The sequence below is a fragment of the Arachis ipaensis genome, chromosome B9, assembly GCF_059453495.1.
Source record: "Arachis ipaensis isolate K30076 ecotype BB chromosome B9, ASM5945349v1, whole genome shotgun sequence".
Lineage (NCBI taxonomy): Eukaryota > Viridiplantae > Streptophyta > Magnoliopsida > Fabales > Fabaceae > Arachis > Arachis ipaensis.
In genome coordinates, this window is record NC_142444.1 from 25,105,287 (window position 1) to 25,128,527 (window position 23,241).

At 33.5% G+C, this 23,241-nt stretch overlaps 1 protein-coding gene and 1 pseudogene across 1 annotated transcript; one reads left to right on the forward strand and one right to left on the reverse strand.

Moving 5' to 3' along the window:
* Positions 1–390: 390 nt before the first annotated feature.
* On the reverse strand, positions 391–1,907 carry LOC148544057 (uncharacterized; annotated as a pseudogene).
* Positions 1,908–13,819: 11,912 nt separating this feature from the next.
* Positions 13,820–16,467, forward strand: LOC107615280 (pectinesterase/pectinesterase inhibitor-like). Its single transcript, XM_016317369.3, has 2 exons — positions 13,820–14,996; positions 15,670–16,467. The coding sequence occupies exons 1-2, from the start codon at positions 13,976–13,978 to the stop codon at positions 16,383–16,385; spliced, it is 1,737 nt and encodes a 578-aa protein (XP_016172855.3). The 5' UTR covers positions 13,820–13,975; the 3' UTR covers positions 16,386–16,467.
* Positions 16,468–23,241: the final 6,774 nt, after the last annotated feature.

Sequence of the window (23,241 nt, forward strand, 5' to 3'; positions counted from 1 at the left end):
GTAAAACAAAAACAATTTGCTAAAACAAAGTTCAGTTCTAATCAGAAACAAAGTTCAGAAAAGAATTTTCAGCATCATTCAACTGACTAATCAGAAAAATCAGCAGCATCATTCAACTGAATCAATTAAACTGAATCAACTTTTAATAGCTATTACTCCCCCCTTTTGTCATCAAGGGCGGATAAGAAGCAAGATTAACAAAAACAGCACTATAAACCCTGCAAGAAAGGTTAGTTCACAGCCAAAATAACTAAATAACCAAAAGTGCATCAGTGTTCAAAGTTATTACAGTTATCCAAGACAACAAAAATATACCAAACAGTAGCAAAATAAAACAGAGTTTATGAGACAAAAAAATGAGCAGCATCAGCAGATTTTATGAGACAAATCCTAGGCATCAAAACCATTTCCCTCCGAAGCAGGTTCCTCTTCAACATCCGTGGCAATGTCTTCATCATTTTGAAGGTTGTCAATGAAAGTCATCAGTACAGCCACCCTATCCCTTGATTTCTTCAGAAAGTTCTCATGCTTGCTAGCCAGCTTCCTTTTCTCTTTGCTCAATTCAATCAAGTGATTCGATTGGGAGACAAACTCTTGAGCAACATCTCTGACCACATTCAGCAGAGTGGATTTCTTCCCAGTGGAGATGGAAGTACCCTCAGTGGAAGGAGTAGTAGAATCATCTGGAATGAACTCTTCATCATCATCATCTAGAACCACTCTCTCAGATCGAGTTGGTCCTTTTTGCTGTTTCACTGAACCACCCCCTTTTAAGTATGAATGTCTGTTTTCATGATCCTCATTTGACAGGTCAACACCAAAATTCTCAAATATGCAAGTTAAAAACATGCCATAAGGTAGTGCTTTATCTTTTATACTTCTAACAGAATCAAACATGTATCTAGCCATCAAGTAGGCAAAAGAGATTTCTGTTTTAGTGATTAGGGCATACAAAACAAGTGTGTCAGTGTAAGAGACCTTTTGATATGAACCACTTTGAGGAATCAAGATGTGATTAACAATTCGGTGCAACTGAGCACGTTCATATCCCAGGGCTTTGTGAGTGGGTGTGATGCCATCAATTAGGGAAACATGTTCACAAATGTGAGCCAAAGCATCATGGTAAGAAATACCAACACCTTCATCCCATTTCACAGAGGTATAAGCACACGGCCCAACATCAGTGTACTTTAAGGAGTCACTGATAGTTTCATTATTCAAGATAATGTCTCTGCCCTTAACATACGAATGCACACTTCCTTCATGGTAAGTCATGTTTGCATAAAATTCTTTGACCAACTGAGGATATACAGGTTTTTTGATTTTGAAAAGGTGATTCCAGTCTAAAAATTCCAAATTTTCAACAAAAGAAAAACCTTTCTTTTTCAAATCAGGTAAATCAGCCAGAAAAGATGGACATAGAGTACAATACTGAACGACTCCCTCATAAAAATCATGGTTCATGGCAGATTTGAAACGATGGGGTTAAAGTCTGAGTGAGATGTCATGTAGTGTGATTTGTGAGAAAAAGGATCAATGTTTGGTTCTCTAACAGATGTGAGAGGGCGATGAGGGTTACCTCTTTGTGATCGAACAGGGACAGACCTTGACTTAGGTTTTGCTGTCTCAGGAACAGGTTCTGCAACAGCAGGACGCTTCCCTTTGGATGAGCCAGGTTTCGAAGAGCTCGGTTTGGAAGGCGTCGTCTTAGGTGGAGGTGTCGGCTTGGCAGGAGCAGGGTACCTTGGTGTAGTCTTAGTTCGCGCCATGGGTGCAGTGCGAGGAGGAGAGGTAGGAGGAGAAGGAGAAGGGGTAAAGGTCCGGTCTTGAGAGCGAGTGGAAGGCTTTGTGGGTAGCTTGAAAATCTTTTCACGAGGAGGCCTTTTAGGAATGGTTTTCTTCCTCATTTGGTTAGTTTCAGTCTTTTGAGGGAAGAGAAGCAGTAAAGTGAGTGGGAAGAAACCGAAGAGTGTGTAGAGAAGTTATGGAGGGAAGAGAGGGAGTGTTGGTAACCGTACCCAAAAAGTGGATTTCCAAAACCATGCAACTGCATCACCATTTGAAAAGACTTGAAAAGACATAACCTCATTCAAGAAAGATTTTATTTGATTTTTAAAAATAAAAGGGAAGTTAATTTTAAAATTTGAGAAAAAACAACAAAATTAACCTGAAACACCTTTTTGGGCCAAAATTAAATCCTCTTGAAAACCTTTTGGGCCACAAAACATTTATTGAAAACCTTTCATGAAACACACAAGTCATCAAAAACTAACAAACAAGATTGTAACATTCATATTTGGGCCTTGAGGTGATATGAAATTAATGAAACACATTTGGACCACTCTTGATCTGAATATTGAGGTTGGCCCAGATTGAGATTCATTTGAAACAAGCCCAGAACACGTTGACTTGATGGAAACGTTCATCACCTGCCCAGAATTGTCTCATGCCTGTTTATGAGACAAAAAGCTCCAGCAAATACATCAGCATTTTTCAAACAAGGAATCATAACTCAAGATTCCTAGACAAGTCCTAAGCATGCAGAATCTATCCTCAGCTAATGGTTTTGTAAAAATATCTGCTAATTGCTCCTCTGATTTAACAAATTGAATACTAATATCCCCTTTTTGGACATGTTCTCTTATTGAGTGAAATTTCACTTCAATATGTTTAGTCCTAGAGTGCAAAACTGGATTTTTAGAAATATTAATGGCACTCATATTATCACACAGCAGGGGAATATTTTCAACCTTTAATTTGTAATCAGCAAGCTGTGTTTTTAACCATAAAAGCTGAGAACAACAAGAAGAAGCAGCTATATACTCAGCCTCTGCAGTGGAAAGGGCCACTGTTGGTTGCTTCTTACTTGACCATACATTTAAGGACTTCCCAAGGAAGCAACATAAACCAGAAGTGCTCCTTCTATCAACTCTATCACCAGCAAAATCTGCATCACAATAACCAACTGCAGAAAAATCATCAATTTTAGGATACCAAAGACCAAAATTGGATGTGCCATGAATATATCTAATGATCCTTTTAACTGCAGAAAGATGTGACTCTTTAGGTTTGGATTGGAACCTAGAACACAATCCAACACTTTGCACAATATCGGGTCTAGAGGAAGTTAAGTACATAAGAGAACCAATCATTCCTCTATACCTAGTCTCATCAACATCTTTCTCAGTTTCTCCCTTATCTAATTTTGAATTAGGGTGCATGGGAGTTCCCATGGGTTTGGCATTTTCAAGACCAAATTTCTTAACTAATTCCTTGGCATAATTTTCTTGATGAATGAAAATACCATTTTCAGTTTGTTTAATTTGCAGCCCAAGGAAAAAATTAAGTTCACCCATCATACTCATGTCAAATTCACTTGTCATGAGTTTTCCAAATTCAAAACAAAGGGATTCATTTGCTGATCCAAAAATAATGTCATCAACATATATTTGGACTAGAATAAAAGAATCATTAGAGTTCTTTATGAATAGAGTTGTGTCAGTGGTGCCTCTTTGAAAACCATTTTTCAAAAGAAAAGAGCTAAGTCTCTCATACCAAGCTCTAGGAGCTTGTCTTAAACCATAGAGAGCTTTAGATAGTTTGAAAACATGATCAAAATGCTCTTTATTTTCAAAACTAGGAGGCTGCTCCACATACACTTCTCTATCTATTACTCCATTCAAAAATGCACATTTCACATCCATTTGGTATAATTTAAAACCACAAAATGCAGCATAAGCTAAGAGAAGTCTTATGGCTTCCATTCGAGCAACAGGGGCAAAGGATTCATCAAAGTCTATTCCTTCTTCTTGGTCATATCCTTGTGCCACTAGCCTTGCCTTGTTTCTTGCAATGCTACCATCTTCTCCTAACTTGTTCCGAAAAATCCACTTGGTGCCGGTCACTTTCTTTCCACTAGGCCTTGGAACCAAGGTCCATACTTGGTTTTTTTCAAACTCAAGAAGCTCATCTTCCATAGCTTTAACCCAAGAAGGGTCACTGAGTGCTTCCTTGATGTTTTGAGGCTTTATTTGTGAGAGAAGGGCAATGTTTGATCTTTCATTTGCCTTTCTAGTGGAAGACCTTGTTTGCACTCCATGAGAGACGTCCCCAATGACAAATTCCTCAGGATAATTCTTCAAGAATCTCCATTCACGAGGTCTGGTGGACTTGGAGGCAGATTCATTCACCAAGGGATTCTGGGCGCTGCTGGCTACAGAATTTCCTTCAGATTCATGAGACAAAATGGAATTGTCTCTTGAATTTTCAGCATTAGCAGTTTCTGGTTCAGCTTGTCCAGAATTTCCTTTTTCATGATTTTGAGCAGCTTCATCTTCCTTTTGAGCTTGATTTCTTGCATCACAATCTTCCAAAATACTTTGTACCAAGTTAGTATCACAAAATGTAACATGTATGGACTCCTCAATAATCCTAGCATCTTGATGATACACCCTATATGCTTTACTAGTTGTGGAATATCCTACGAATAAACACTCATAAGCCTTTGGATCAAATTTACCCAAATTTTTTTTGTTATTTAAGACAAAGCATTTGCATCCAAAGATGTGTAAGTAATCTAAGTTTGGTGGGTAGCCTTTCCAAAGTTCATAAGGGGTTTTCTTCAAAAATTTCCTTACGATTGTTCTATTTAAAATGTGGCAAGCTGTGTTAACCGCTTCAGCCCAAAAGAATTTTGGAACATTACTCTCATAAAGCATGGCTCTTATCATCTCTTGTATGCTTCTATTTCTTCTTTCCACAACACCATTTTGTTGTGGTGTTCTTGGACAAGAGAAGTTGTGAGATATTCCAAATTTCTCACAAAAGGATTCAAACAAATTATTTTCAAATTCAGTTCCATGATCGCTTCTTATAGAAGAGATTTTTAAATCCTTTTCATTTTGAATTTTCTTGCAAAAAGGTTCAAAGGCCGAAAAGGCTTCATTTTTGCGTGCAAGAAATAAAACCCAACCAAACCTAGTGTAGTCATCCACAATTACTAAACCATAATGTTTACCACCTAGGCTTTGAGTTCTTGTTGGACCAAATAAATCAATGTGTAGCAACTCAAGTGGTCTTTTAGTAGAGATGTCTTCCTTTGGTTTAAAAGAACTTTTTGTTTGCTTTCCCATTTGGCAAGCATCACAAGTGATGTCTTTGTCAAATTTTATCAAAGGAAGACCTCTTACTAATTCTTTCTTTACAAGTTTGTTTATTTGAAACATACTTGCATGGCCCAATCTCTTGTGCCATAACCACTTTTCAGATTCTTTAGAGTGAAGACAAGCTACATTTTGATTCTTTAGTTCATCAAGAGTAAGTCCATACATATTATTGAAACGCTTGGCAACAAACATCACTTCATTTGTTTTTTCATTAACAACACAGCATTCAAGCTTTTTGAAAACAACTAAATATCCTAAATCGCACAGCTGACTTATACTCAAAAGATTATGCTTTAAACCACAAACCAAAAGCACATCATCAATGAAAATAGATTGCTCATTACCTACTTTTCCAACAGCAATGATTTTACCTTTACCATCATCTCCAAAGGTCACAAAACCTCCATCATACTTATTTAGTTTGATGAAGTAGGTTGACCTTCCAGTCATGTGTCTTGAACATCCACTATCCATGTACCACATGTCCTTTTTGTTCTTGGATGCTAGGCAAATCTGCATGATGAGTTTCAAGTAGCATTAGGTATCCAAATTAATTTGGATTCTTTGAAGTTAATCCATCTTGGTTGCCCAAGTGCATTGAAATCACAAACAACATTGTAGACTTTGTTTCCTACAACTCTCTTTTCAATGAAGCATTGTGCATATGAGTGACCAAATTTCTTGCAATTAACACAATGATTTTCTGGTGTGTGTTTCTGAAACTGATGTGAGTTATATTGCTTGAAATGATTAAAGCTTTGAAATTTTCTGGTTCTTGGAGGAGATGCATTTCTTTTAACAAACTGATTTTTATTAAAGTTATTCCTCTTTGCAAAAGCATTTTCACCAGAATTTTTTTGAACATTTTTACCTTTCGAATATGAGGTTTTGTTGTAAAATGGTGGTTTCTTGAAAACAGCCTCATTTTTCAAAACATAACCCAAACCTGGCCGGTTTGAACTCGGTTCAGTATTTGGTGAAGGGTCAGTTTCACTTGTGTATATTTCATCAAATTTTTCTTCAAGTGTTGGAGCATTTTCAATACCAGATTTGTTTGGTATGGTTTTGGTATTTGATGAAGAAGCCACAAACTTTATAGAGGAAATATTAGAAAATGCATCTTCCTTGGCTATGTAGCCTAAACCAGATTTTTCAAACAATGGTCTTTGACTTGCAAGTAATTTGTCCAAGTTACTAGAACCTTGAGCAAATTTTGCTAAGTCACCATTCAGCCTTTTAATCATATCATTTAATTTTTTATTTTCAGTAATTAACTCATGTGAAGGATCCACAATGTGCTTTCCTTTTAATTTTTCAAGTTCAGATTTTAGAAATCTGTTTTCTTCAATGATGTCTAAAGCACATTCAGTTTCCTTCACTTTTTCTTTTAAAAATTCATTTTCAGCTCTTAACACATCTCTTTCAGATCTGCATTTATTGTATTTATCAAGCAGTTTTGATGTGTTTAAAGTGAGATCATCAATAATAACATGCAAATCCTCAATGGTCAAATCATAATAGTTTACCTCATCAAGATTGTTGTTTCCAGCCATGAAGCAGTCTTTGTCATCTCCTTCAGATTCTTCTTCTTCATTTGAGTCATTCTCAAGATCCTCCCAAGCTGCCATGAGTACTCTCTTCCTTTTCCTCTTGCCTTTGTCCTCCTTTTTGAGCTTTGGACAGTTTGATTTGAAGTGTCCAGCCTCCTTGCAATGATGGCATGTCACCTTGCTCAAGTCCATCTTTTGCTCCTTTGAACTTGAACCCTTGTATTTGCCCTTGCTTTTCATCATCCTTCTAAATCTCCTAGCAAAAAACAAAAGTTCGTCATCTGAAATACCATCACTAGACTCACTCTCTTTTGGTTCTATTTGTGACTTGAGGGCTATTCCCTTTTTCTTTGAGTTTGTGTTTGTGTGTATGGCTTCATAGGCAAGGAGTTTTCCTCTCAGCTCATCATAGGTTATGGGACTTATGTTGTTACTCTCGGTTAGGACAGTGGCAGTGTTTTCCCACTCTTTTGTGAGGCTTCTAAGGAGTTTTCTCACCAAGGTTTGTTCTGCATAGTTTGTACCCATAGCATCAAGGTTGTTGATTATGATTGAGAATCTCTCAAATGCTTCATCAATGCTTTCTCCATCCTTCATGCTAAACATCTCATACTCTTTTCGCAGCATATCAATCCTCATTTTTTTGACTTGTTTAGTGCCTTCGTGTGTAACCTGGAGTTTTTCCCAGATTTCTTTGGCTGTCTTGCATCTAGACACCTTCCGGTACTCTTCAAAGCTGATAGCACAATGAAGAAGGTTGATTGCTTTAGCGTTTAGCTCTATCTTCTTCTTGTCATCTTCATTCCATTCAGCTTCTTCTTTCAGAGTCACCACTCCATCAGCACTTGTTTTTGTTGGGATCTTGGGGCCACTCACAACGATCTTCCATAAGTTGTAGTCAATGGATTGGATGAAGATCCTTATCCTTTCTTTCCAGTAGGAATAGTTCTTTCCGTTAAAGAAAGATGGCCGGTTGTTTGACTGGCCTTCAGTGAGGGTGTAGGCAATTGTGGTTGTGCCCAGATTATTCACCATTGGATCTTTGCTCCAAGCGGTTAAGCTTGATTCTTGAGACCTTAGCTCCTGATACCAATTGAAGGTTGTGGTAGGCTTAGAGAAGGGGGGGTTAAATTTATGCCTTCCTTTTAGTTGCTGTTATTACCCTTTTTAAACAGATTTGTAATTCTGATTCTGTTTTAACTTAGCAGCGGAAATTTATGAGACAATTTATTTTTGTCTCATGAATATTAGAAAACAGAACACAGCAGAGAAGAGAAAAGCTAACACCAGCATGTATCCTGGTTCGGTTGCCTTGTGCTATGCAACCTACATCCAGTCTCCTCCACAACTATGGAAGAATTTCACTATAGTTAACAGTATTACATACACCAATAACTCAGGATTGACCCAATCCTTTCACACTCAAGTTCTAACCTAACTTGACATTGGCTATGCTAATACCTAACTATTCACTCTTAGTGCTAACCCAACTAAGAAAGGGATACCTCACAGGTACAAGATACAAGACATAAACACACCTAAAGAAATCTGAAAATAACTCTAGGCTTTTCTCTCAAGTGTTTCACTCAGCCTTTTTCCACTCATGGCTTTTACTTGAGTTTTCTCACAATGCCTTTTCTCACTAGAAATTACAGAATGATAAACATTGAAAAGAACATTACAATCAGTTAAAACATGAAGGAGATTGACTTCATCAACAGCCTCTTTGCTATGCGAAAAACCATATTAGCAAGCCTCTGATTTAGTTCTTCATACTGGCGGAATGCACCTTTGATTAGGAAGCACTGTCCAGTTAGATGAACTTCTTCAAAGGGCTTTCTCAGAACAAAACCTCTATTCACTGGTTTTCTCTCATTGCTTCTGAGTGAACAGCAAGCTTCTTTTTATCTCCTTGCATGTTTCTTGGTTCTTCTTCCAAGGTCAACATCTTTTCACCAACCCACAAGCTCACTTTTTCTTCTCAAACATCAAAGTAGAACCTTTGCTTCTGACTTTTCCAACTTGACCGAAAGCCATGTAGGAGTAACCAAGATTGTCTTCCAATGGTCAACCAAATCTGAACCATAGAGATGCAACTTGGTCCCCAAGTATCTCTTGTAACCGTGGATTTGTAGCAGTGAAGAACAGAGATCAACTTTTCCCTTGAATGCCATTTTCGGATAGAACAGAGAGTTGGGAAGAAAGGATGAAGATCTGATGCATGCAAGATGAGATGGATTACCTTTCTTAAGCTTGATTTGGTTTGGATTTTCTGATTTAGCTTCTGTGCTTCAAGCTTTAACTCTCTCTCTCTTGCTTCTTTGGTTACTAGCTTAGGGAAGAAGCTTTTTCTCTCTTTCTCTTTCTTACTTTTCTGATGCCATGATTTGACTTGATTAGAGAAGAGAGGAACGTTGCTTTGGTTGGAGCAAGATGGTGGGAAATTAAAAAACAATTTCGGGCTTGGATCGGGTTCTTCTCTACTTCAGCCCGTTGGTGTCTTGCTATGCTTCTTTGATGAATTTTGTTTGAGATGAATGACTTGGGCTTTTCTTTATTCTCACTTACCATTCAGCCCATTAGCCTTGTTTTATTTTCCATTCAAATTGGGCTGCAATACAGATTTTGGCATGCAACAATAAACAATTAGTTAATAAGTAAATATAATTAATCAACACTAATTATTTATTTTGCCCAAAAATAATGTTTGTCATCACTAATTAATTTTGTTAATTTCTTAACTCAACATATATATACACCTAGACATAGATTGTTTATATCACTAGATAGAGTAGTTTTTCTAATATTCCTTTAGATTACATTATAGTTATTGCAGACAGGATCTTAGTCCATTTGACAGCTTTGTTGTAGAATGAAGCTTAGAAGCTGTGCTGGACAAGGCCGTGCATACTGAAGATGGTAAACAGATTATACGGAATGGATATGTTTCTCAAACAGCTTCAATTATATGGGAAGCAAGTAGTTCATTCGAGGTTTAGTTACTTTAAAATTCTCTGTAGTTTCATTGAACTTCCATATTGGGTATGAAACTGCTTTTTTTTTTTTGTGGATATTATTATAAGTTAGTGAAAAACAAACCTGCTTTAGTTGCTCTTTGAAGAACACTCCCAAAGGTTGTAACTCTCATGTAGTGCAATTTAATTCTAGATTCATGTTTGTTCTTGTAATATATACCTCTTGATTGTATTGGGATAAAAAATTATGAATGGAAGCTCCATGGAATTGATCCATGTGTATTTTGACCCACGCCCAAAACAATAATAGTTAGATGATATTGAAATATTGAATTTGTTGTTTTATTTTACTTTTTAAATAAAAACAATAATAGTTATGTAGAAGAATACCATATGGAATTATGTTTGGAACTATTGACATTGCAAATTTTTTTATATATAGAGTTATGTCTTATATTGAGGAATTGTGTTATAAAAGATTTAGTTTTTAAATTTTGATATTAAAAAATAAATTTTTAATTTGAGAATATGTAAATGAGATGAGATTAATGAATGATTTGAAATTAAAAATAAATAAATAATTACAGAGTTTGTGGAGGTTTAAAAATCTCACAAAATAGTTTATTTTTGTTAAATTAAAAAATTAATTTGTGGAGGTTTTAAACTATCACAAAAGTGATTTAAAACTGCCACAAAAGTCTAATATAAAATCTCCACTAAACACACACAAAACCCCCATTGAATAGATTGTGGAGGTTTTTAAAAACCTCCACAAAAGACCTTGTGGCACCTCAAATTTTGGGGGTTTTAGAAACCTCCACAAATAGGAGAAAAAACCTCCACAAATAAACAAAAATATTGTAGTGGCTATTTATGGACTCAAACAAGCTCCTAGAGCTTGGTTTCTAACCTTATCTGCCACATTAAAGAAGTTTGATTTTATTAGTACTCATTCAGATCCTTCTTTATTCATAAGACATACTAATACATCTGTAACTCTATTATGTGCATATGCTGATGACATTCTATTAACTAGAGATAACCCCTCTGAGTTACAATTATTAATTCAGCAGCTTCACTCTATTTTCTCTCTTAAAGACCTTGGCAAATTCAAATTTTTTCTTGGCTTAGAAGCCAATTATGTGAATGATTCTCAAATTTTACTACATCAAAAGAAATATATCACTGACTTATTTGATAGAACCAAAATGACTATGGATAATTTAGTCCCAACTCCTATGGTTGCTTCTTCAAAATTGTTAGCTAATGATTCCTCTCATTTTGAAGATCCAAAATTATTTTGTTCTATTATAGGGGCCCTCCAATATCTCACACTTACTAGGCCAGACCTCACATTTGTTGTTAGCAAGATTTGTCAGTATATGCACAATCCCACTGTCAATTGCAATAATTGAAAAGCACTCAAAAGGATACTTAGATATATTAAAGAAAGTATGGATCAGGGTCTCTTATTTACAGCCTGTACTGACCTTCGATTATTTGCTTTTTCAGATGCTGATTGCGGAGTAGATGTTGATGATAGAAAAAGTGTTACTGGATATTGTGTCTACCTAGGAACAAACTTGATTGCATGGAAAAGCAACACGCTATGTGCCGTTAGCCGATAAAGCACAAAAGATGATCAGTTTTGTGCAATTGCTGCAGCTCAATCTGAAGTCATTTGGACACAAAATCTGCTTCATGAGTTACATCTCTCTCTTACCACAGCTCCTACTCTCTACTGTGACAACCAAAGTGCTTGCCTTCTTGCTGCATATCCAATTTTACACAGCAAATCTAAGCATTTCAAGCTAGATCTTCACTTTGTGAGGGACCAAGTTACACATAAGAAACTATTTGTCACTAATATTCCATCCTCAGATTAGGTGGCTGACATATTTACCAAGTCACTATCGATGACTCTCTTTTACAAATTTTGTGACAAACTTCATGTTTGTTCATCCCCTACACTCATTTTGAGGGGGGTTGTCAAGGATCAAAATCAAGAAGCTACAGATTTTGGTTAACTATGTGTAGTTGAGTCAATAACTGAAATTCTGTTACAAAATTCAGTTACACAATATGTCTTTATAAATAACAATGCCTTGTACATAAAGAAGTGAGTTCAATACATGATAGTTAATTCTAATTTTCTCTCAATTCACTTCTCTTCTGTTCTTCTCTCTGTATTTTACAATTTTATTTTCTGCATCATCAAGCTTACTACTCTTATCAGAAACCTTTTCACAATGATAAACTTATATTAGTTTAAAGCTTCAATTAAAGTAAAACTATAATTAGCAAAATCATGTTTATTTTTATAGATGGAGAAAAAAAATAGTAAAAATTAGTTGAAGTAGTGTGAGAGAGAACTGCAACGAAGATGGTAATGAATTTTTTTTAAAAAATCGCGTTTGAAGAGAGAAGAAAAGAGGAGGTGGTTTTGGTGAATGAAATTGGTGAAAGTGGAATGAAACGCGTGTGGGATTTATTTTTCAGTTTTTGAATTTTTGTATTTTTGTACGTATTTATATACAGTGATTGAAATTGATGTACACAACATAACATAACTGATATTTATAGATATATTTTTGTTTTTAAAATTTGTCAAAAATTTTTAATATATTTTTATATTTTATTTTGTTTTAATTTGATCCTAAAAATTTTTAATTTGCATTAAATATATCATTGACAATTAATTTTTTAAAGAAATTTAGAACTAATTCACCAACAAATTTAAAAGAACAACCTTTAACACAAACAAATTAGATCTAATTGTTAAATATTATAATTAGATTAGTCTTAAATTTCTTAAAAATTTAGTTGGCAAGAGTAGTACAATTGATGCAAATTAAAAATTTTAAGAATAAAATTAAAACAAAATAAAATTTAAGAATATTTTTAAAAATGTTCACAAACTTTTATATATATATATATATATTCTCTATATTTATTATAAACCATATTAATGTACATAAAAATAACTACTAAATCAATAATTTATATAAAATAAAGATTAAATTATAAAATAAATATCAAATTAAATTAAGTAATATATGTATTTATTTATAAATATATAACAGCTAATTTTTTTAAATATACATATCATTTTTTTTATTTATAATACGTAATGTATTTTTTCTAATGGTTTATACATAAATATTTAACCAAGCCCCCTTAAACTTTTGTGGCCCTCGTCAAGAAAAATTTTGGTTCCACCACTGGCCAAATAACAGTTTCTAAACCTTTTCATATTTATGTTTTAGACATAAGATGTAAGGAATATTTCTAGTTCGTTATTCCCCTGCCCTCCAGACACACTGAAGATATTGAAGAGGAAGACATATAAGCCTAACCAAAACTGAATAGCTTATAAAGAAACTAGTATTTACAGCTCTAGCTAGGTAGTATATATTAGCACCAATTTTATAATAATTCTATTTGGATATATGACTTTTACTTTAATTTTTAACTCTTAATTTCTACATTTTAAAATTTTTCATTTTAAAAAGACAAAAAAAAAAGTTAAAAATTTATCGTATTTAACCTTCATTAATTATTACAGCAATTAATAAATGCTAAATAAAATACGTTCGCCTGATTTTGACTAAATTTTTTTTATTACCAAATATTTTTTATATCTAAATATCGAAATGAAAATGTTTAATAACCAAAACGAATTAATAAAAAATAACTAAAATTTGTTTTATTTAATATTTATTATTTATTATAATAATTAATAAATATTAATTAAGAAAAACTAAATTTTGACTGTTTTTACGATCTCTCTAATATTGCTGTATCCTATTTGATGTAGCAATTTTTACTTATCAATTAATTTATGTTAAGAAATTAAAGAGCTTCCAAGTCCACCACAAAAACCATGCGGTTCCCCAAGACTACAGGCACTTGAAAGAGTCTCTATGACTACTTAATATAGGAATTTCCGAAATCAGCAACAACATTGAACACTCATTCACGTAAAGATTGGAAGTTTCATTATCTATTCTAAGACTGCTAAAAATAACTTAACATTGAGCTTCCTATAAATACATAAAACTAATCCTCAGTTCAGATAATCAATAATACTTTGATACACATACAAATCAATCATCATCCTCCCAAACAATAAACCAATAAAGCGGGAGGGAATTTAAATATCATATTCCCAAAAATTACATGTTTTTCTCCATAGTTGTTTCCTAGGATTAAAACAAAAAAACAACAATTAGAAAAAGAGACAAAAAAAAAAAGGGAAGAAAGAAAAAAGTGAAACAAATACAAAATGGCCGCAGGAAAAATCCTTGTGTCCGGTGTTTCCCTCATCCTGGTTGTGGGTGTTGCCATCGGAGTAGTTGTCGTCGTGAACAACAAGAGTAGCGATCCTTCATTAGCAGAACACCAAAGGACTGTGACTTCAATGTGCCAGGGGACCGATGATCCTCAGCTTTGCCAAGACACGCTCAAGGATGTTAAATCCTCAGGGTCGGATCCTAAGGCCTACATTGCGGCCTCGGTGGAAGCAACCACTAAGAGCGTGATTCAGGCTTTGAATATGAGTGATCGACTCTCAGTGGATCATGGCAGTCAAAGCCCGGGCATCAAGATGGCCCTTGATGACTGTAAAGATTTGTTGGAATTTGCCCTAGATAGCCTGGAGGCATCAGCAAATTTGGTCCGAGATAACAACATTCAAGCTGTTCATGATCAGACGCCTGATTTCAGGAACTGGCTGAGTGCTGTTATCTCGTACCAACAATCTTGCATGGAAGGTTTTGACGACTCGCAAGACGGCGAGGCCAAAGTGAAAGAGCAGTTGCATACTCAAAGCTTGGACCAGATGGGGAAACTCACTGCGATCACGCTTGATATTGTCACCGATTTGTCTAAGATCCTTGAAACTTTTGGGTTGAAATTGGATTTGAAACCTGCCTCTCGCCGCCTCATGGAGGCAACCGATAACAATGTGGATGCAGAAGGGTTCCCAGGTTGGATGTCTGCAGCGGATAGGAAGCTCATGGGAAATGGCGGCGGCGGCGGAGGTGGCAACGGTGCACCAAATGCGGTGGTTGCTCAAGATGGAAGTGGTCAATTTAGGACCATTAAGGATGCTATTAACTCATATCCTAATGGCTTCAAAGGAAGATACATTATCTATGTTAAGGCTGGGGTTTACAACGAGTATATTATCATTCCAAAGACTGCAGCGAATATTCTTATGTACGGTGATGGCCCAACAAGGACTATTGTCACTGGTCACAAGAACTTTGTAGATGGTGTCAAGACAATGCAGACTGCAACCTTCGGTAAGGAATTGTTTACCTATATTTTTACATCTATTATTTATGTTTTCGATTGTGTGTGTTTTATTTGTTTCCTTTGAAGATCACTGTTAACAGGAAAACCAAAGTTAAACATGAATGAACTGAAAAAGAAATGGTAAACTAAAATTATAACTATTTTATTTCAATGTTCTTTAGAAAGATAAATACTAAAAGTACCATTTTAAGTGACAAAATAACCCCTAATACATTAGATTTTGTGATCTATTAATATTGTTACTTTGCATTATATTTTTTTATCCCCTTCGTTAAATCCCTTTAAGAAATTCTAGTGCATTTGATATTATTATTCTTCCTATTGTTTGTCTTTGTCTTCGTTAAATTTTAAAAATTAAAACAAAATTTGAGTTGATTTTCATGTGCTAAAATTTTACATTGTCATCGACCAAAGTTGAAGGAGTAGATGATTAAATTAAATATTTTTATCACTGTAATAACACATTATTATTACATGTTAAATGTGAATTTTTTATTGTAAAGTTTGTAAAAAATAAACTCATAAAATTGTATTAGTAATAATTATTTTAATATAATATTAAGGAATTAATTTTTTTCATTTAATATTAATTAATTTTTTATAAATTATTTTATTTATTTTAAATTTGAAATTCTAAACACTTATTTTTCATGTATGCAGCGAACACAGCGCCTGGGTTCATCGCAAAGTCAATGGCATTCGAAAACACCGCAGGTTGGGCAAAACACCAAGCAGTGGCGTTCCGAAACCAAGGAGACATGTCCGCTTTCTTCGACGTCGCCCTGCATGGTTACCAAGACACCCTCTACGTCCAAGCCAACCGTCAATTCTTCCGAAACTGCGAGATCTCCGGCACCATCGACTTCATCTTCGGCGCATCCGCCACCATAATCCAAAACTCCAGGATCATAGTTCGGAAGCCAGGTCCCAACCAATTCAACACCGTCACGGCCGACGGCACGGCGCAAAAGAACATGGCAACAGGGATCGTTATCCAGAACTGCGAGATCATGCCGGAGAGGGAACTCTTCCCCGACAGACTCTCAGTGAAATCTTACCTTGGTAGGCCATGGAAACAGTATGCAAAGACAGTGGTTATGGAGTCGAATTTGGGTGACCTTTTCTCACCTGATGGATGGGCTCCTTGGGCTGGATCCCAGTTTCTTAATACCTTGTACTATGCTGAGTACAACAACGTTGGACCCAGTGCTAATGTTCAAGGAAGGGTTAAATGGAAAGGTTACCACCCAAACATTGATAGGAACCAAGCTGCGGCATTCACTGTTGGACAGTTTCTCAAAGCGGGACCCACTGGTACTGCTGATGATTGGTTGAGGGCAACTGGCATTCCTTACGATGTTGGATTCACAAAATGAATAGCTTAGCTTCCGTGGGAGGTTAGAAGCCATAGGCAAAATGTAATTCCAATTTCGGAGTTTTTCCTTTTCTTTTCTTTTTTCCCTTTTTTATTCCTTCTTTTACGTGTAGTTGTATAATTTTTGTAGTGTACGGTATGGTTTACACTTTGAAGTTTTTACTGTGAAGCTCAGGTGAAACCATCTTTGTACATGTGGTTTGTAACCGTGAGAGAATTTTACAACTAATATTATTTATTTGGTGAATTTTACTCTACTCTTTCTAAAATAAAAGGTAAGAACTAATTTTCTAACAACGAAACTAATTTGCCCTTTTATTTTATGTGTTCTCAAGTTTTTAATTTTCTATTTAATTATGTAATTTCAATTGGTTTATTTTAATAGAGTGGTGTGCGTTATGCGTTAGGATCAGGGTTTATGTATTAAAGAATAAGAGATAGTTTGGAAAATTTAATAGAAATTAGAGATAAAATAGTAAATCAAAACTAAATTTAGTTGGAAGAAATTATGTTAAGGCGATGCAAAATTTGACTGTTGGCTCGCAAATGAGTTTGAGCGGCTATTTTTTTTTATTGCCTATGGTATCTTATAACTTATATATGGATGATTACTTTGATGTCTAAATTTTATTTAAAAATTTATTATGTTGGCCAATAAATTATTATAATAAGATTTGAATACTTGTCACTTACGTAAACAGACGAATGGTGATTTGAGTATTCATCTAACTCAAGTTAATCCCAAATAATTTAGAATTGAATTTTCACAAAGGGCCATCGCTCTTGGTGAAGATGGACTCTAGTCTTAACTATGTTAATGTGTGTATTTTAGGTATTATGTGTAGGAAAATATTTACATGATCTTCATATAAAAATTAAATGATATTGTAAATTCTTAATTAGATGGTTAATCAAACGTATTTAGTTAAATATATCAATTTATTTAATGGTCTACAATACTATCTTCATATGAAGATGTCATCATAAAAGTATTCACTTTATATGTATATTTGTTTTATGGGAAGTTCTATAGTGACATAACCTATAGGAAGGAGACACAACGCTTCTGCTCTCAGCAAGTCTACCGTATTCCATAACTCTAGTGTTGCCAAGTGTCAAGTTTGTGATATTTCAAAAATTTTAAAAGAAAAATTTTTCAAAATACTTCAAAGGAGGCTTGTGATATTTCAAAAATTTTAAAGAGAAAATTTTTCAAAATACTTTAAAGGAGGTTCGAACTCTTGTTCCAAAAGATACAAAGAAAATAACCATACACCTAGACTAGAATGCTTCTTAATATATATATATATATATATATATATATATATATATATATATATATATTATTTAATTATAAATTTTATTAAATATATACAAATTAAAAAGATAAACAAAAAAATTATTAATCACAATTTATTTTTTCTTTTTATGATTATATGATATCTATTAATATTATTTTTTTAATAAATACTTGTAGTATATAATAATAGATAAAGACTCACATGCAGTTGTCTTCATATGAAGTTAATAGTTAAAAAATTTTAGATGATATTTAGTCAAACTTGTCAAATCATCTAACGGTTCTTAAATATCAACTTCACATGAAAACAATTGTATGTGAGTTTTTACCTATAATAATATAATAATACAATAAATATAAACTAATTAATAAAGTATTAAAATTTAAAAATGATAATTATTTTTATAAAAACAAAATAAAAGTACTTATAATAAAAAAAATTAAATTTTATATAATTATTTCACCTATCCTCTTCTTATAGGCTAATTAACTCTTGGCCATTCTTAGCCACCACTTCCCATGCCACCATAGAACTTCCCTTGTTACTTTATTTTTATGTTTTAATTAAGGATAGAGTAATGTATAAAGCTAAACCTAAGAATACCCTACAAAAAATTATCTTTTTCAAGAAATAAGCTAATATCCCTTGTTAGAATATAATTAGGATCAATTAGAATTAATTAGTATTATTTAGTATATCTTAATATTTATTATAGGAGATTACATCTTTATTATTACGATTCTCTTAGTACCTATAAATACCTTTTTATATTGTATCATTCCAAACAACTTGAATACACTTAGTAATACACAAATCATTTCTCCAGTTTAGCATATTGTTTCTAATTATCAAGAGCTTAGGTTTTTTTTTTCAGAAACACTTGGTATCTTCCTTGAAGATGATATGTTGTTTTCCTTGCGGTGAAATCACCATAGTTTTTGTACTTTTTTTTCTATATATGCCATTTTTTCCTTAACTTTTGTCACTCCTTTGATACTTTTTTCACCTCACCGACTAGCCTGTTCTCTCTGTCTTGTATTTTTTCGAGTCGAATGATCAAACACCATTATCATCCGCTGCTGACCTATTCTCATGAAGAAATCGTATAGTTTTCGCTCTCTTTCGTCAGTTCCGTCTGCGTTCTCTTGTGGCAGTTCCATCTGCGTTTCGTTTGTATTTTCTTGTGGCAGTTCCATCTATGTTTTTGTGGCAGTTCCATCTGTGCTTCCTTCAGACAAGCCGCAGTTCTATCTGCGCTCTTTTCCGGCAGTTTCGTCTGCGCTTCTTTCAGACAGCGGCAGTTTCATCTGCACTTCCTTCAGACAAGCGGCAGTTCCGTCTGCGCTTCCTTCAGACAAGCGGCAGTTCCATCTGCGCTCCCTTCTGACAGTTCCGTCTACACCTGTTTTATCAGTTTATACAGTTTTTTTCTCTTTATTTCGTCGTTTTAAATAAGTTTCAAACTCAAGTTGTCACTTGAATTTGAGGGGGGATGTTAGAATATAATTAGGATAAATTAGGATCAATTAGTATTATTTAGTATATCTGAATATTTATTATAGGAGATTACATTTTTATTATTACGATTCTCTTAGTACCTATAAATATCCTTTTATATTGTATTATTTCAGACAACTTGAATACACTTAGTAATACACAAATTATTTCTCCAGTTTAGTCTATTGTTTCTAACGTCCCTAACTTTATTTCTCTATTTACAAGCCAATTACTCAAACCAACCTCCTAAATTTAACCTTAATTACACAAATTTCAGCACCATGTAACTCTGGTTTAGAGACAATCCACATCAACATGCAAACTAATAACCAAGCATAATTAACCATAATCAAGCTTCATACAACTTGCTTGATCATCAACAATATGACAATAATATTACAATTATGAACAAAAACAAGCACACACTATTTGGTTTGATGATATCAAAGATGCTAATGTGCTTAAAGAGTAAGTGACAGTTTCGGTGGCGTCTCCGGAAACAAAAGCAGTGAGCTACTGCGGCGGCAACAACATGCAACAACAATGACATTATTCCTTCATCTTTTGTTCTTTCTTCTGATCTTTCTGTCCCTCTCTTCTCTTCTTTCTTCCTTTCTCTAAGAATGAGTCTTAGTGAGTATAAGTGTGTGGGAGTGAATGAGTGATGGAAGAGAGTGAACGGAAAGGGTGGTGAAGTGAGTGCATGCATGTGGTGTATATACATTCAGTGGTGATTGGAGGCAGATGATTGGAGAGAGGAGACAAGTGTTTATTTTAGATGTAATTAGGTGGGTCAATTGTGTTTAAGTTGTAAGAACCAGATTTTTGGTAAATAAATTTTTTTTGTTGGAAAAAAACGAAAAATAAAAAGAAAAATAGAGTTAGGAGGTTAAATTTAGTTTTATAAGGGTAATTATTTCTTTTAAGTTAAATTTGACTAATGAATATTAAATACTATTTTACCATTGGCTTAGTTACTACACCAAAAATTTTTGAGCCGCAAAAACGCTTTTAGTGACGATTGTACGTGCATCGAAAAAATTCTAATAACAAAAAATCTCAAAACTAGTGGTAAAAGTAATTTCTATTCAACTAAATGTGTCATAGATTTATATTAGCTATCTCTTCATGATTTACTTCTTTAAGAATAGTTATTAGTCATTAATTGTTTTACTGTCCAGTAAAAGTTATCCGAACCGAATTTTTACCTAATATTCTGTAAATGACTCCTAGAGGTCCCGAATCCTCTTGCTTGCTACCCTAGTAATTCGGCCCCACTCTCTTAGCCTCTGGGCCGAGATTATCTCAGCCTCTCACCCTCTCTGCTGTGTTTTTAACCACAAGTAATTAATCGCGATTAACTACAGATAAACACGTCATTATGACGCTGACTGTGTTTCCTCGAAATCATGCCCCTTCTTTCTTGCTATCAGCCCATTTATCTCTAATTTTTTCAGCCCTCTTTTATAACATTTAATTAGGTTAGACTTCAAATTTTTATTTAAGAAAATTACCAAGCAAAAATTCAATAAAATTTTACCATAAAGAGAGAGATAAGAACCGTAAGTGAGAGAGGAAGAACGGAGAAAATTCTGCACATACTACTTGCGTTTTCAGCCCCTTATATCACCATTCATACACTATTCTTCAAGTGTTCTTCAAGTCTCAAGAGGGATAACATTGAACTACAAGCTTGATTATAAATCTCTTAGACGGCTAATTCACGTACTCGTTGGGGACATGGGAAGTTGGGAACATTTGTTCAGCTGAGTTTGGGGCGATTAGAGCCTTTGTGGTATAAGCTAGAATCATAAAATTTCATTCTCCGATCCGGAAGATTTGACCTTATCTGTAGCATTTTAAGTAGGATCACCAGAGATTGAATTGCTAGAGCTTCACCCTCGTTCAGATAGATGACCATTAGCGTGGCGTTAATCACTTACAACTTGACATGGAAATGAATCATTCATTATTGGAATAGACAGTAAGAAAAGTTAATCCAAAAAGATAAAGCATCTCCAAAGGCTTAATTGATTTCTCACTATTGTTTCGTCGTTATTTTCTTATTGCTTTCTTGTTTATTTTATACGCATTCAACAGCAACCAATCAACTTTTTATTCGCCTGACTAAGATCTGCAGGATAACCACTATTTGCCCAGTCCAACAATCCTCATGGAATTAACCCTCACTCACCTGAGATATTATAATTTAAATGACTCGGTGCACTTACCGGTTAAATTGTGCTGAGTTTTAAATTTCACGCACCAGTTAGACAACTACAATTTTTTGGCCGTCATTTTTATTATTAATTTATTTTTTAATTTAATAATTTAATAATTTAATAATATATTTTATCTCATATTTTTAAATATAAATAGTTCATTAATGATAAAAGTAATAAATTTTGATAATTTTTTAATATTTCTCTAATTAATTTTACTTTCTATTTTTATTTTATTTTCGTTAGTTTAATTCATCTAGTAAATTAAATACTCTCAAAAGTAATTACCCTGCTCCATTAATAAATTTACGTGCCTCACTTGGTCAAAATCATGGTCAGCTGCAACTCCATGCTCCACATGGTTAGTTTCTAGTGGTCAAATACCTATAGCCACTCTAGTAGTCATGGAACAAAAGAAATAAATAAACGTCATCAGAGATAGCACCAATTTTAAATTGCTTTTAGCCTAATTTTTTATTATTTTCTAAATATTTTTTAAATCTTTTAACAAAATTAACTACACATTTAAGTAAGTTTTAAACAATAAATTAAATGACTTATCTCATTTCTGATCAAACCATATGCAATTCAATTTGGGCCTTAAATTCTAATTCACCTCAAATTTTATACTTTTACTTATATGTTTGTGAAATTAATTAAAATTAGCTGTTAAACTTCAAATGCTTTAATAATTAAACTCAATTTATAATAAATTGATGAACTTAATTATTTTAAACAAGAACTGAATATAATTATCCCTAATTTAATGAAAACTTATCCAATTTAATTAGAATTAAATTTCTTAAAAATTTGATATGTTAAAAAAAAATATAGCGGTAGCTTATTGTTTGCTTTTATGAAACTTTTGATTATGCTACTGAAAAAATTTTGATTATTCAACTATAAAAATTAGTAACCAATATTTTTATATTTTTAATTATTTATATTTTGATATAAATGTAAATCAAATTTGCTTATATTATCTATAAAATTTTTATTATAAATATGAATCGAGTTTAATTACACTATTTATAAAATTTGATTATAAATGTGATAACTGATATTTTTTATTTCAATATGTATTTTGTGATTGATATTTTATGTTTCTCTAACATGGTTGCTAATTTTTCTATTATTATCGGTCAATTCTTTTTTGGTCCGTGCATTTAAAAGATAAATAACTAAATAAAATATCGAAAAAAGAAAAAATTGTAAATATCTTTCAACCGTACTTACGTTACCTGATCTTTAAACAAAGAAAGAATTTTTTAGTAAAAAAAAATTAAAAATTAATCATTTTAATTTATATTAGCCATTACTTTTAATCAATAATCTAACATCTTTAATCTATAGTCTATAATCTAACATCTTGTTTATTCCTTTGTCTTTCCAAATACAAGTAAAGGGATTAGTCCTCATCAGCGAATTTGTGGGGATTATCTTAAACATGAACCATTGATCAAATGATCCACATGTGAGTTTATCTTCTAATAACCATGCAATCCCCTAAAAAAATGCCACCAAAAAAGGTAAAGAAAAATCATACCAATAAAAACAAACGGTCTCCCAGAAAACAGGACAACTTTAACTTGAAATAATGTTGTCCGAGGATGTAAATATAGCTAGTTTTGAACGCTACTAGAACCTTGAAAAGCCAATCTGCCTTATTATAGTAAATTTCCGGCACTTAGATTCCAAGAAATCAGCAATACCTCCAGACCCTAAATTCTGAAAATAGTGTGAGACATACCTGCATGCATTGTCACCGTTCATGATGAGAAAAGAAGTATCTATAAAATCCTCATTTTTTGCCAATGTGTCTCAAAGCTCAGGGCAA

Coding starts and splice junctions, on each gene's coding strand:
- LOC107615280 (XM_016317369.3), top strand. CDS start 13,976: ATGGCCGCAGGAAAAATCCTTGTGTCCGGTGTTTCCCTCATCCTGGTT. Junction 14,997..15,669: donor AATGCAGACTGCAACCTTCG/GTAAGGAATTGT, acceptor TCATGTATGCAG/CGAACACAGCGCCTGGGTTC.